This window comes from Schistocerca gregaria, chromosome 2 (assembly GCF_023897955.1).
Source record: "Schistocerca gregaria isolate iqSchGreg1 chromosome 2, iqSchGreg1.2, whole genome shotgun sequence".
NCBI classification, from domain to species: domain Eukaryota; kingdom Metazoa; phylum Arthropoda; class Insecta; order Orthoptera; family Acrididae; genus Schistocerca; species Schistocerca gregaria.
In genome coordinates this window covers 1,024,029,011-1,024,042,508 of record NC_064921.1, presented here as the reverse complement: position 1 = coordinate 1,024,042,508, position 13,498 = coordinate 1,024,029,011, and the positions used below count along the sequence as shown (strand labels likewise).

At 42.6% G+C, this 13,498-nt stretch overlaps 1 protein-coding gene across 1 annotated transcript in view; it reads right to left on the bottom strand.

Annotated features, from left to right (window-relative positions):
* The window catches only part of LOC126335534 (hepatocyte growth factor-regulated tyrosine kinase substrate), a 108,451-nt gene that overhangs the window by 16,349 nt on the left and 78,604 nt on the right, over positions 1-13,498 (bottom strand). The window contains exons 10-11 of the mRNA XM_049998908.1: positions 5,427-5,600; positions 3,734-3,950 (exon numbers count right to left, since the gene is read on the bottom strand). Coding sequence (XP_049854865.1) covers positions 3,734-3,950; positions 5,427-5,600 — 391 coding nt within the window. The remainder of the gene's footprint in view (positions 1-3,733; positions 3,951-5,426; positions 5,601-13,498) is intronic.

The following is a 13,498-nucleotide window of genomic DNA, read 5'->3' as shown; positions in this document are numbered from 1 at the left end:
GAAGCTCCACATATAGAGAATACGGAGGCTACCAGTCCTCCAGCAGAAGTCACAGGCTTTCTCCAAATCAAAAAACATGGCCACAGTCTGGGATTTCTGCAGAAAACCATTCACGCCATGGGTGAACAATGTGACGAGATGTCAACTGCAGAACGCTGTGCTCGAAATACACAATGTGCAGTGGTTATAAAATGGCAAGACTCTAGCCACAATACCTGTCGGGCATGAATCCTATGTTCCATCACGTTGCAAACACAGCTGGTGAGAGAAATGGGGCAGTAGCTACAAGGAAGGTGTTTGTCCTAACTGGGCTTAGATATGGCTATGACAGTGGCTTCATGCCAGCATTTGGGAAACATGCCCTCTGCCCAGATGCGGTTGTACAAATGAAACAAAGTGATTTTCCCACAAGAGAAATGTGCTGCAACATCTGAATGTGAACAGCATCTGGCCATGGGTCAGAGGATCGGGATGAAGTGAGAACATGATCTAGCTCTCTCGTAATAAAGGCAGCATTGTAGCACACACGATTCTGAGAAGAGAAGGGTATCGCCCAAGCCGCCTCCGTTCATTTCCAATGGAGGAAGGAAGGGCGACAGTGGGAGGAGCTCGAAATCTCTGCAAAATGGTGGCCCAAGGTGTTGGAGATAGCAGTAGGTTCCACGATGGTATTATCTGCTACTGTCAGACCAGAAATTGGGGAATGGATCTCAGTCCCAGAGAGCTGTCAGAAGTTGGTACACACTATAGAAGAGGGAGTGGAACTGTTAGAAAGAACTAGTATATGAAATCCAACTAGCTTTTTTGCTATCCCGAAGAATGCGACAACACTGTGCACCCATCTGCTTACAATAAATGCAGTTTGCAATCATCGGCTGATGGTTAAAAATGCTGAGATCACGTCTCCGCATGAAAATTGCATCACGGCATGCCTCAGTTCACCAAGGGACCAGGACACGGTATGGTAAAGAGGATGTGCGACAAAAGGGAACGTTCTGCAGCAGTAAGGTTAATGTTTGTAAGGTATTCCACCTGGTCATCACAACTGGGGAAATCTTGTTCATCAAAGGTCACCATGGAGGAGTAAAGCCTCTAGTTGGCCTTAGTAAGTTGCCATTTGGGTGTGCATGCACGTGGAGGTACGAGACAGCAAATGGGTAGCACACGGGAAATAGTCACTCGCGTATGTGTCAGAGAGAGCAGACCATTGGAGATGATGGGCAAGTTGGGCAGTGTGCAAGGATAAGTTGAAATGGGAATAGATGTGTGTGGTGTCTGAAAGGAACGTGGGTGCTCCCATGCTAAGGCAGATGAGGTTAAGCTGACTGAGGTAAGCCAGGAGGCCATCTCTCCGACAGCTTCTGGGAGAACCCCAAAGGGGATGGTGCGCATTAAAGTCACTAAGCAGCAGAAAGGGGTAAGGGAGCTGCCCAGTAAGCTGGAGGAAGCCTGCCCTGGAATGTACACAGTACAAAGGGAAAAGGTCAAGCGAGGAAGGAAAAGGTGAACTGCAACAGCTTGAATCCACATAGTCAGGGAGATAGGTTGACTATGATCATCATACCGCATGAGCAGCATGACTCCCCCATGAGATGGAATGCTGACCTAGAGGTGAAGGTCAAAACGGACAGGGAAGAAATGCAAAAGCTCAAAATTAGGATGCAATTTTGTTTCCTGAAGGCAGAGAACAAGTGGACAACGCGATTCTAAAAGCAGCCATAAATCCTCTTTGTTGGATTGAAGGCCACAAACATTCCATTGGAGGAGAGTCATGATGGGGAAAAAATGAAGGGATGTCACCTTGGCAGCTGCCAAGAGCCAGCCTACGAATACTCACTGCCACAGGGCACAGAGACAGGAGGATCCTGCTCCAAGAGGTCTACAGAAGTGTTGGCTTTCTTCTGTTTCCAACGCAGTAAAATGGTTGGTGGTGTGCACTGGCAATACAGACCGGCTGGGTGAGCGTGGCGACATTGTCGAAGGTTATCATCAAGTCAGCGAAGGAGAAGACCCTTTGCCTTTGTCAGACTTTTTCGAACCTTTCCGGTTAGCAGAGGAAGACTCAGGTATTGGTTGGCTGAATATTGCAATATTAAGTAAAGAATAATCACAAGGACACTACTGGACAGTTTAACAAACTGTATCTGTTATTGCAATGTTTGATGAAGACTGCTACAGAAGGGAAATTATTTATAAAAGCAAAGTGCATCCTTCCAAGATCAAGATACTACACCAAGGTTTTATTCCGTATTAATACTCACATTTATGAGTACACCATGGCACACAATAACAATGTAACAACAGCCAGTGATGTGCCTGATTCATGGTGCACTGTAGTGGGTAAATTTCTATACAGTGACTACATGATGGACTAGCCACTCTGGAATATACTGTGGTAGCAGAATTTGTGTTGCTGCACTTCAAGATTTAGTTTCTCGAGCATTGTTACTAAGATTTAATTTTCTCAACTAATAGAATTATGAAAAATGAGATTCAATGCCCAAGACTTCATAATCTGTCTCCAAAACATCCAAGTCACATTAAACACATTTTGAAAATATAAATAAATAGTTAAATTGCTGGAATACAGTTTGATGCACTCGACACTGCCACATTAAATTTTGCTTATATCATTGATACAACATGATTACGTAGTCTTTTTTGTAGTTTATTACAAACAGAAAAACCTACTCTAAATTTTATGGGCAGCGTTTTTCATCCAACATGTGAGGTACTCATGTAACATAGTAAGTAACATACGTAACATCATGTGATGAAATGCAACCTCAAGTCATTTAACAACAATGCTGGTGCACCAATGCCACTTACACTCTAGTCATTAGCAAAGTAAAACTGCTTCAGGGCTGTTTAGTACATTCTGTAGTAAGTCATTAACATATATTACATACTAATATTTTAGAAGGTTATGTCAGTAATACACAAGTTTTTCAGAAGAGTGGTATAATGTCAGACCACAAAGATGCATAAACCAATGCCCACTCTCATTAAAATTCCTCAAAAAGAAAAACGAGCATATTTCCCCCAAAAATACGTCACAACTGAATAGTGTATCAGTGCAACAGAAGGTCATAATAAATAAATGTTGGGCCAAAACTCACGTTAAATATAACAAATGTAATGACCAGTAGGCCAATTTTTAATTGTAATTGCAAGCACAACGTGGTACCCTTGCAAAATTACACTCAAAGACTAAACAGTCATTGTGAACCATTAAGATATAGTAATTTTGAAAGCCAAATTGCTAATATATTTATAGGTGCAGATGGCTGAATACAATCACTATACACTACAAGTCCATGTCAAGGACTGTAGAAGAAGCCACAAAGAGGGATCACAAGTATTTCAATCATAAAAACTTGTTAAGTAACTACAGAAAAATACACCTCTTGGTGATCATCTAGCTTGTAAGGATTTGACTGTATGAGCTGTGAGACTGTTGGCAGAGTGTCTGATGCCTAATGAATGTTATAATTTGTTACATTTACAACCCATTATCATTCTGGTCATACTGTATCATGAACAGAGATATTTGTTCTATTCTCTTTTCACACAATATAGCTTTTACTTAAAAATAGAACATAATAATAATAAAATAAACCATTTATGTCATATGTGAGGAACAGAGGGTGGGGGGGAATCTGCATCTTTAGCATGACTGATGGCACCTCAGTTCAGTGTGTAACAAAGATATTGTCGTACGTCAGTAACTTACCTCTGCTGTCATCTTGTTGTTGAATATATCGCAGAAGTTGAGAATGCATAGCTGTAATATTCATAAAAAGCGTTTGCACGGAGCTGTCATTAGCAATGCTACGCCCACGACTTGAGTTTGATTTCATGCGGTTCACAAATATTTCCACTTGGCTTTTTAGAGCACCCACAAATTCCTCAATTTGAGAATCTGGTTCACCATTTTCCTGTTTCTGTTGCTGAAACATACAAAATGATGGCATAAAATTAAAGAAGAAACACAAATAGACAAAGCCGCCACACTCACCGTGTTAGATCTGGGAAATTAATTTTCAAGCTATCTGAACTACCCAGAAGCATGAATAACGATGGAAAAGAATTAAAGAAAAATATCAATCAATTAAAACTCAAGTTGATACAAAGGGTCAGACAGAGGAAGGAACGAAGGAAAGAAGGAATAACGAAAGTGACAAGAGAGGGAAGAATTAGTGGAAAAGTTGAGTCAAATTCTGCAAAAATTTTTGAAGTGCAGAACTATTAGTGACAACCCATGTATAAGGTGGCTACAACAACTTTTGGGGGCCAATGTAGACAGTGAACTAATTACTGCTGGTCACCAATTTTATAGGAATGTGGTACAGACTGTGCACTACAGGTTTCCACTGATAGTAGTGTTAGTGCCATGACTTGCCACTTGCCATTAGGTATGAGAATTGGTGATGCTGGGTTGAAATAAAGCATCAGCGTGCATTGTTGCAGCCTGTCAACATGGGTCTGGACAAGGTGAGCAAGATTTTACTCGCAAAGCTGCTGTATCGAAACGACAGCAATAGTGCTGCTTTTTTTGTGAGTATTGATGAACTGCAGGAATATGGAGAGGTTCTTTTTCCACACTGTGGTTGAAAGACATGATTTGGAACTTGGAATTAACTAGTGATTTGGGAATTGCTCCTGGGCAAGGCGAATAGCCAATTATGCCACAAATTGTTCAAGAATTTACTGTTGCCATAGCTGAGAATGCTGGATGCAATGTGCATCTTTCAAGCAGTGCATGACTTGTGTCAGGACAACTGCCATGGTACGCCATTAAAAAAGTGCTGTCAACAATTGAATGTTACCTTCTCAGGCAAAAATTAAAATATTTTTCTTACAATTGTTTATTCATTATTTCTCTTCTGCATGTTCTTACAAATCTTTCCACAAAGATTCACTGTCCTAAGATAACTTGTTTTTCTAAAGACCTGCTCTCTAGTAATAACAGATTACCTGTTTATTTATTAAAGATTCAACCACATACGAAGAAATGAATTGTAAAGCTCAAAATATAACTATTCTAATAGTGATGAAAAGAATTGTTAGAACTGATAATTTCAAAAGAACAAATTTGTCTCAAGCTGCTTATTGATATAACTTTTGGATTTTAAAGAAGTTATAAATCATACACTTATAAAGCTGATGCTGGCAAACAATGGTGTTGTGATAGCAGCAACAAAATTGTGTAAAAAACTTTTGTTAACTGGCTACTGCTGCTACATTGCATACAGCAAAGAATTTGTAACATAACTGCAACAGTAATTAAATATACAGAATAATTTCTAGATGAAATTTATATTTCCATACAATAATCGAAAGAATATTTTCTATTCAGAAGGTTTAAAGTTTCCTATATCTGCCAGAGATGTACTCTTAGACAACCATTAAGTCTGATGACTTACTATCCTAGGACTTGGTGCAGAAGGCTGCTGTCCAGGGCGTGGACTGCTGCGTTCAGAGCTTGCACTGGTAGATGGACCAGATGAGTCTTCATTCTGTCGCTTTTCCCAATAAGCTCGGTTCAGATAACGAGCAAGCTCTGGGTCCTCTTCTTCCCCTTGATTTGGGCTATTGTCCTAGAAATTGTTTCATGCAAGTAATAATTTCAGCACTACATAATCTTATGAGATGAGTTACACAATATACTTGGAAATTATTTGTTATTTTCCAAGAAATTTTTTAATGTGGATCACTTTTTACACCAACTCTATTGCAGCATAATTAAATGAAAGAATAATGAGCTGACAACCACAACCAAGTTAGTTCGGTTTTATTCAGTTAATGGTGTAAGATATAATGAAAAGATATATACAATCACTTTTGATGATTCTGGTAATAATTATTATGAACAGTTTATATAAGGCAATACAGTCAACATAAATTAATCTCTTATTTACTTCATAATCATTATTTCTAACAAAGAATACAGCCTTCATCTCACACTGCCAGCATGTTGACTTAACACATCCTTTTTACCTACAACTCATTATTCAAAAGCTGCAACATACAGCAGTGAAATGTCACAAGACTTATTCACATGGGCAAAATTATGCTGTTCTCCCCATAGCCAAAATGGAGAAAGCTCTTCTAATAATGATTTGAAACAGGGTTCCTGTAGTCATGTCCTAGTTCATGAACCACGGGTAACGTATGAGTGGCCAAGTAAGTGGTCCCGACAGTCGGGATACCAGTTACTTTGGAATAAGGCTGGGCATCTTGGACATATTCTGAGTCGTGGTCACCTTTGTGCTCATACGGCAAAGATTATCAAATTCACCGGTTAGTCCCTCAACCGTTAGGGGTAAAACTCAATGGGACTCAGGGCAAGTAAGGCTAGCAATCTGCTTCCCCGATACTTTAAATATGATGCTGGCAACAATCAGAGCAAAATACCTCGGACCTTTGGAGGTGACGGAGTCCCACCTCTAACTGACAAACCAGGGACTCCTAAGATACGACTTGGCAAACAAATGGTAATGAGATGAGGAGCTATTAATATCAATGGAGGCTACTCTGAGAAGAAGGTAGAGCTGGCAGAGGCTGCAAGTAAGATGGGGCTGGACGTTTTAGCTGTTAGTGACATTCGGGTAAGGGGTGAGAAAGAAGAGGAAGTGGGAGAATACAAGGTCTACCTGTCAGGAGTCAAAGCAGGAATGGCACAATGGGGTGTAGGGCTTTACATCAGGAAAGAAATGGAACCCAGGGTAGTTGCAATAAGGTATGTAAACGAACAACTGATGTGGATAGATTTGACAGTGTATAGCAAGAAAATTAGGATTGTGTCAGTATATTCGCATTGTGAAGGGACAGATCAAGATAAGATGGATAGTTTTTATGAGGCACTCAGTGATGTAGTTGTTAGAGTAAAGGGCAAGGACAGTGTTCTGCTCATGGGTGATTTTAACGCCAGGATTGGAAATCGAACAGAAGGATATGAAAAGGTTAGGGGTAAATTTGGAGAGGATATCGAGGCCAACAGGAATGGGAAACAACTCTTGGATTTCTGTGCCAGTATGGGCTTAGTAATCACAAAGTCCTTTTTGAAACATAAGAACATTCACCAGTATACTTGGGAAAGCAGGGGAACCAGATCTGTCATTGACTATATAATAACAGATCAGGAATTCAGGAAGGCTGTGAGGGACACACGTGTATTCAGGTGATTCTTTGATGACACTGATCATTATTTAATCTGCAATGAAGTTGGGATTGTGAGGCTGAAAGTGCAGGAGGTCAGGTCCATATGTAGGAGGATAAGAGTGGAGAAACTTCAGGATAAGGAAATCAGGCAGAAGTACGTAACAGCGATCTCAGAAAGGTACTAGTTAGTTGAATGTAGTCAATTACAGTCATTGGAAAAGGAATGGACAAGGTACAGGGACACAGTACTAGAAGTGGCTAAAGAATGTCTTGGAACAGTAGTGTGTAAAAGTAGGATGAAGCAAACAGCTTGGTGGAATGACACAGTCAAGGCAGCCTGTAAAAGGAAAAAGGAGGCGTATCAAAAATGGCTACATACTATAACTCAGGTAGACAGAGAAATTTATGTTGAAGAAAGAAATAAAGCCAAACAGATACTTGCAGCATCCAAGAAGAAACCTTGGGAAGACTTTGGAAACAGGTAGGAGACTATGGGTCAAGCTGCTGGAAAACCATTCTGGGGTGTAATTAGCAGTCTTAGAAAGGGAGGTAAGAAGGAAATGACAAGTATTTTGGATATGTCAGGAAAACTGCTGGTGAATCCTGTGGATGTCTGGGGCAGATGGAGGGAATATTTTGAAGAGCTGCTCAATGTAGGTGAAAATACGATCAGTAACGTTTCAGATTTCGAGGTAGAATTGGGATAGGAATGATGATGGAAATAGGATCACATTTAAGGAAGTGGAGAAAATGGTCAATAGATTGCAGTGCAATAAAGCAGCTCGGGTGGATGAAATCAAGTCAGAACTCATCAAATACAGTGGAATGTCAGGTCTTAAATGGCTACACAGGATAATTGAAATGGCCTGGGAGTCGGGACAGGTTCCATCAGACTGGACAAAAGCAGTAATCACACCAATCTTTAAACATGGAAACAGAAAAGATTGTAATAACTACAGAGGTATCTCTTTAATCAGCGTTGTTGATAAAATCTTCTCAGGCATTGTTGAAAGGAAAGTGCGAGTATTAGTTGAGGACCAATTGGATGAAAATCAGTGTGGGTTTAGGCCTCTTAGAGGTTGTCAGGACCAGATCTTTAGCTTACGGCAAATAATGGAGAAGTGTTACGAGTGGAATAGGGAATTGTATCTGTGTTTTATAGATCTAGAAAAGGCATATGAACGGGTTCCTAGGAGGAAGTTTTTGTCAGTTCTATGAGATTATGGAATAGGAGGCAAACTTTTGCAAGCAATTAAAGGTCTTTACATGGATAGTCAGGCAGCAGTTAGAGTTGACGGTAAATTGAGTTCATGGTACAGAGTAGTTTCAGGGGTAAGACAAGGGTGCAACCTGTCTCCACTGTTGTTCATATTATTTATGGATCATATGTTTAAAACAATAGACTGGCTGGGTGAGGTCAAGATAGGTGAACACAAAATAAGCAGTCTTGCATATGCAGATGACTTAGTCGTGATGGCAGATTCGACTGAAAGTTTGCAAAGTAATATTTCAGAGCTGGATCAGAAATGTAAGGACTAGCGTATGAAGATTAGCATCACCAAAACGAAAGTAATGTCAGTGGGAAAGAAATATAAACGGATTGAGTGCCAAATAGGAGGAACAAATCAGTGGGAAAGAAATATAAACGGATTGAGTGCCAAATAGGAGGAACAAAGTTAGAACAGGTGGACGGTTTCAAGTACTTAGGATGCATATTCTCACAGGATGACAACATAGTGAAAGAACTGAAAGCGAGGTGTAGCAAAGCTAATGCAGTGAGTGCTCAGCTACGATCTACTCTCTTCTGCAAGAAGGAAGTCAGTACCAAGACTAAGTTATCTGTGCACCGTTCAATCTTTCGACCAACTTTGTTGTATGGGAGCGAAAGCTGGGTGGATTCAGGTTACCTTACCAACAAGGCTGAGGTTACAGATATGAAAGTAGCTAGAATGATTGCAGGTACTAGTAGATGGGAACAATGGCAGGAGAGTGTCCACAATGAGGAAATCAAAGAAAAACTGGGAATGAACTCTATAGATGTAGCAGTCAGGCCGAACAGGCTTAGATGGTGGGGTCATGTTACACGCATGGGAGAAGTAAGGTTACCCAAGAGACTCTCATGGGTTCAGCAGTAGAGGGTAGGAGGCGTCAGGACAGACCAAGGAGAAGGTAAGTGGATTCGGTTAAGAATGATTTTGAAGTAATAGGTTTAACATCAGAAGAGGCACCAATGTTAGCACTGAATAGGGGATCATGGAGGAATTTTATAAGGGGGCTATGCTCCAGACTGAACGCTGAAAGGCATAATCAGTCTTAAATGATGATGATGATGATGAACAATAGGTAATTTCCCCCTGTGCTAATAGGTGAAGATTGCTTTAATGGGTGCTATAATGCGTAAAACTATCTAGGGGATAATGGCTCAATTTTATATTTAAAACTGGTGACTAATGGGAGTCCATACAGGCAAAATGATGCTGGTCTGTGCTCACAATATCACACATTTAATCATCAGTAGTATTGAATATAGTGGTAAGTGAGTGTACTGCACTATTTACATTACTAATGCATTAAGTATTTCACTAAATTAAAAGTAAGTTACATGTTAAATGTTATTTATACATTTGTCTATGGTCACTGTCACTTGCACATCACACTGTGACACCTAACTTAATCGCCATCGGCGCTACTCATGTTGCTTCACACTTCCCCAACATTCACGTCTCACTATCCTCCCATCCCCTGTTAACATCTCTCAGTCCATGTTTTGGTCTCTATTGTTCATATTTACCCTGAACTTGAGTAAATTCCTAAATATTTTGTTTGTTACAAGATTCAGAAACTTCCAGTTTATCAGTAGTTGTAATTAACACCTGTATTTCACACTGATGGGGGAAACAGAAACATGCCCTAGCTTGTCACAAGCAAGTAACTCCCGTGACTGGGCAGAGGACGCTGTTTTGATCAAAACTGACCCAGATCTCATTTTGGACAAGCCCTCCACCTCCCCAAACTTGTCCTCTAAATGCTCAACATAAAACTGAGGCTTCATCGTCATGAAAGATTCCCAATCAACTCTCATACATACGAGGTACTGGGGTGAATAAGCTTTGCTGCCATCCTTAGCCTGGCGTTCCTCCCATGGTGTGGCCAGAGAGGGGAACGATTTGGGGTCATACTTCTGTGTGTTGAATTGAGCTCGTGATCGCTTAAGGGCTGCTGGTGTTTCACCGCCAGTGAGAGATGATGGACTACACTTCATTGCATGTCATCCGCCCTGATGCCACCCACTCCGACCAGCGGCCCTTCCCACGGGCGCTACCCAGCAGCAGCAAATGCCACCTGGCAGGATGGCCATTGCCGGGAGTACCAATGCCCCAGGGCATACATGTAGAGTTAACGGCACAGGCATGAGCAGAGCGATCACTGTGTGGTCAAGGGTCTACAACCAACAGGGTACATGGCAGCCCCACCACAACGGACTGGCTACCGTGCTGGGTATCAGGTGCAAAGAAGTTCATGGTCTTCGTCGATGCAGAAATCGACACTGCATAGTGCATGGTGGAAAACACACCCAGGAAGGTGTCCTAGCCCAAGAGATGGAGAATGAGCAGGACTGCAATGCGACGATGAGAAAGTGGGCTAAATATCTCGATGCACAATTGGCACGATGCAGCTTGTAAGGCGCCCTTCCCCAATTGGCTTGCTCTTTGGGAAAATTTTGAAGAATGGAGGTCAAACCCTACAGGAGACCATCACATAAAGGCAGAAACGTGTGAAACTCCTTTTAGTCGCCTCGTACGACAGGCAGATATTTCTTGCGCCTATTCTAAACCTTGGACCCACAGGGGGAGGGGGAACTATACTTAGAACAAAGAGTGAAAAGAAGGGGACATGCTACCAATATGTGAGATATTGTCAGTCTGTCGCCACAACCACATTGTGGGAGTGGGTCGTTACATAGGAGGAAGCAATGGGTGAGCCGGGTATGGCCAAGGCGTAAATGGCGTAACACTGTGGACTCCTTCCAAGAGAGGTGGAAAGAAATACCCCACACTGCAGTAGACTCCTTGATTGTGTGGAGTTTATTACTATGAGCAGTAGTGCTCCAGATGACATTCAACTGTTGGGCAAAGAGAGATTTGATGTAGATCCGCATATCCACAGCTGGAATCGTGAAAGGAAATGGGGGTATCTGCTGCTCAATCCAAATGGTCAGCCAATTCATTCCCTGGGATTACCACATGACTTGAGACCCAAAGAAAGATGACTGAACAGGCGGAATGCTCAAGGGCAGTGAGAAGGTCATGGATGGCAGAGACCAAGGGGTGACATGAGTAGCATTGATCGATAGCCTGCAGGCTGCTCATGGAGTTAGAACAAATTAAAACACTATGGAGGGAGGCCTGAGAAACAAAAAGGAGGGCCCTGTGAGTGGCTAGAAGCTCTGCTGTAAAGACACTACGTGATCCTGGCAACAAATGGTGCTCGAAGCCGGTAGGAGATGTGAAAGCGTATCCTACCTTATCAGTAGTCTTAGAACCATCAGAGTAAAAGATGGTGGCACCCTGGAACTCTGCAAGGATGGCACATACATGAGACCGGTAAACCATAGGAGCAACAGAGACCTTAGGACCCTGAAAGAGATCGGTCCTAATCCAAGGTCTAGGCATCGCCCAGGGAAGGGGGTGGGGGGTGGTGGTATGGGAGGAAAGACATGGGGCGCAGTCCAATGAAGTGCATATGGAGATCATGGCAGAGGGTAGTGAGACGCTTGCCAATCAGCAATCCCACCTGCGGGCGGGTGTTATGAGGGAGACATCCCTCATTGGTGAAGAGCATAGGGTACATAGGATGGTCAGGGAATTGGTGAATGGTGACTGTGTAAGGAACAAGGAGTTGGCTCCATCAGATATGTAGAGGGGGAATCCCTGCTTCTGTGAGGAGACTATTAACAGGACTAGTGCGAAAGGCACCAATAGCCAGACGCACCCCACAATGATGGACAGGGTCAAGGAGTTTCAAAGTGGAAGGAGCTGCTGAATCATAAACCTGACTACAATAATCGAGTCTGTACAAGACCAGAGCATGGTAAAGATGGAGAACAGTGGAACAATCTGCACCCCAAGATGTGTGGGCCAGGAGGCGGAGAGTATTAAGCTTTCGCATGCATATAGTCTAGGTGGCGAATGTGGGGCAGTCCGGTCAGCTTCTTATAAAAAATAAGGCCCAAGAAACGGGACTGTGCTAACCCGCATTTTGGAGGGGGAAAACTGGAAGCCATGGACAGTGGTCCATGCAGAGGCCCATCGGATGTCATGTTGGAGCTGGCACTCAGCAGACACCACCGAGTGGGAGCTGCACCAGATGCAATAATCATCAACGTACAACACCGGAGTAACCAGAGGCCCAACAGAGGTCACAAGCCCATTTATGGCAATGAGGGAGAGTGTGACACTTAGCACAGAACCCTGTGGGATACCATTCTCCTGAATCTGAGGGGTGCTGAGTGAATTGCCAACTTGAACCCGGAAGAGACAGTAAGATAAAACCTCGTGGATAAAAATTGGAAGGGGAACACGGAAGCCCCAGTCATGGAGGGTAACTAAAACGTGACAGCATCAAGCCATGTCATACACCTTACGGTCAAAGAAAACTACGACAAGGTGCCGGCAGTGAGTAAAAGTCTGTCTGATGGCTGATTCCAATCAGAGTAAATGGTCAGTTGGAGATCGCCCTGCCCAGAAGCCACAATGAAGGGACCAAGATTTGAGTACCCAATATAATATGGAGTTGACCATCCTTTCGAGCAGTTTACAAAGCACATTCGTAAGCCTAATGGGGCGGTAACTGTCTAGAGACAATGGGTTTTTCCCAGGCTTAATGACAGGCATAACTATACTGTCCCACCACTGTGACAAAAAAGCACCTGTGAGCCAGATGTAATTGAAGATCCTAAGGAGCTGTTGCCTCTGGGGAAAGTCTAAGTGTTGGATCATCTGATTGTGAATGAAATCTGGCCCTGTGGCTGTGAAGAGCTAAGAGCCTGCACCAATTCCCATTCAACTGAAGGTGTATTATAGGGCTCAATGTGGTGCATGATGAAATGGAGAGGGGTCTGTTCAACTCTGTGTTTCTGCTGGAGAAAGTTAAGAGGGTAGAAAGCAGATGAAGATGCCATCACGAGGTGTGGCACAAGGTGTTCCCCAAGGACCAATGGATCAGTGCACAAAGCTCCTTGGAGGTTCAGACCCTGGACAGTAGACTGTTGCTGGCAGCCCAGAATGCTACGGAGCTTTGACCAAACCTGTGATAAAGAGGCATATGTCCCCAG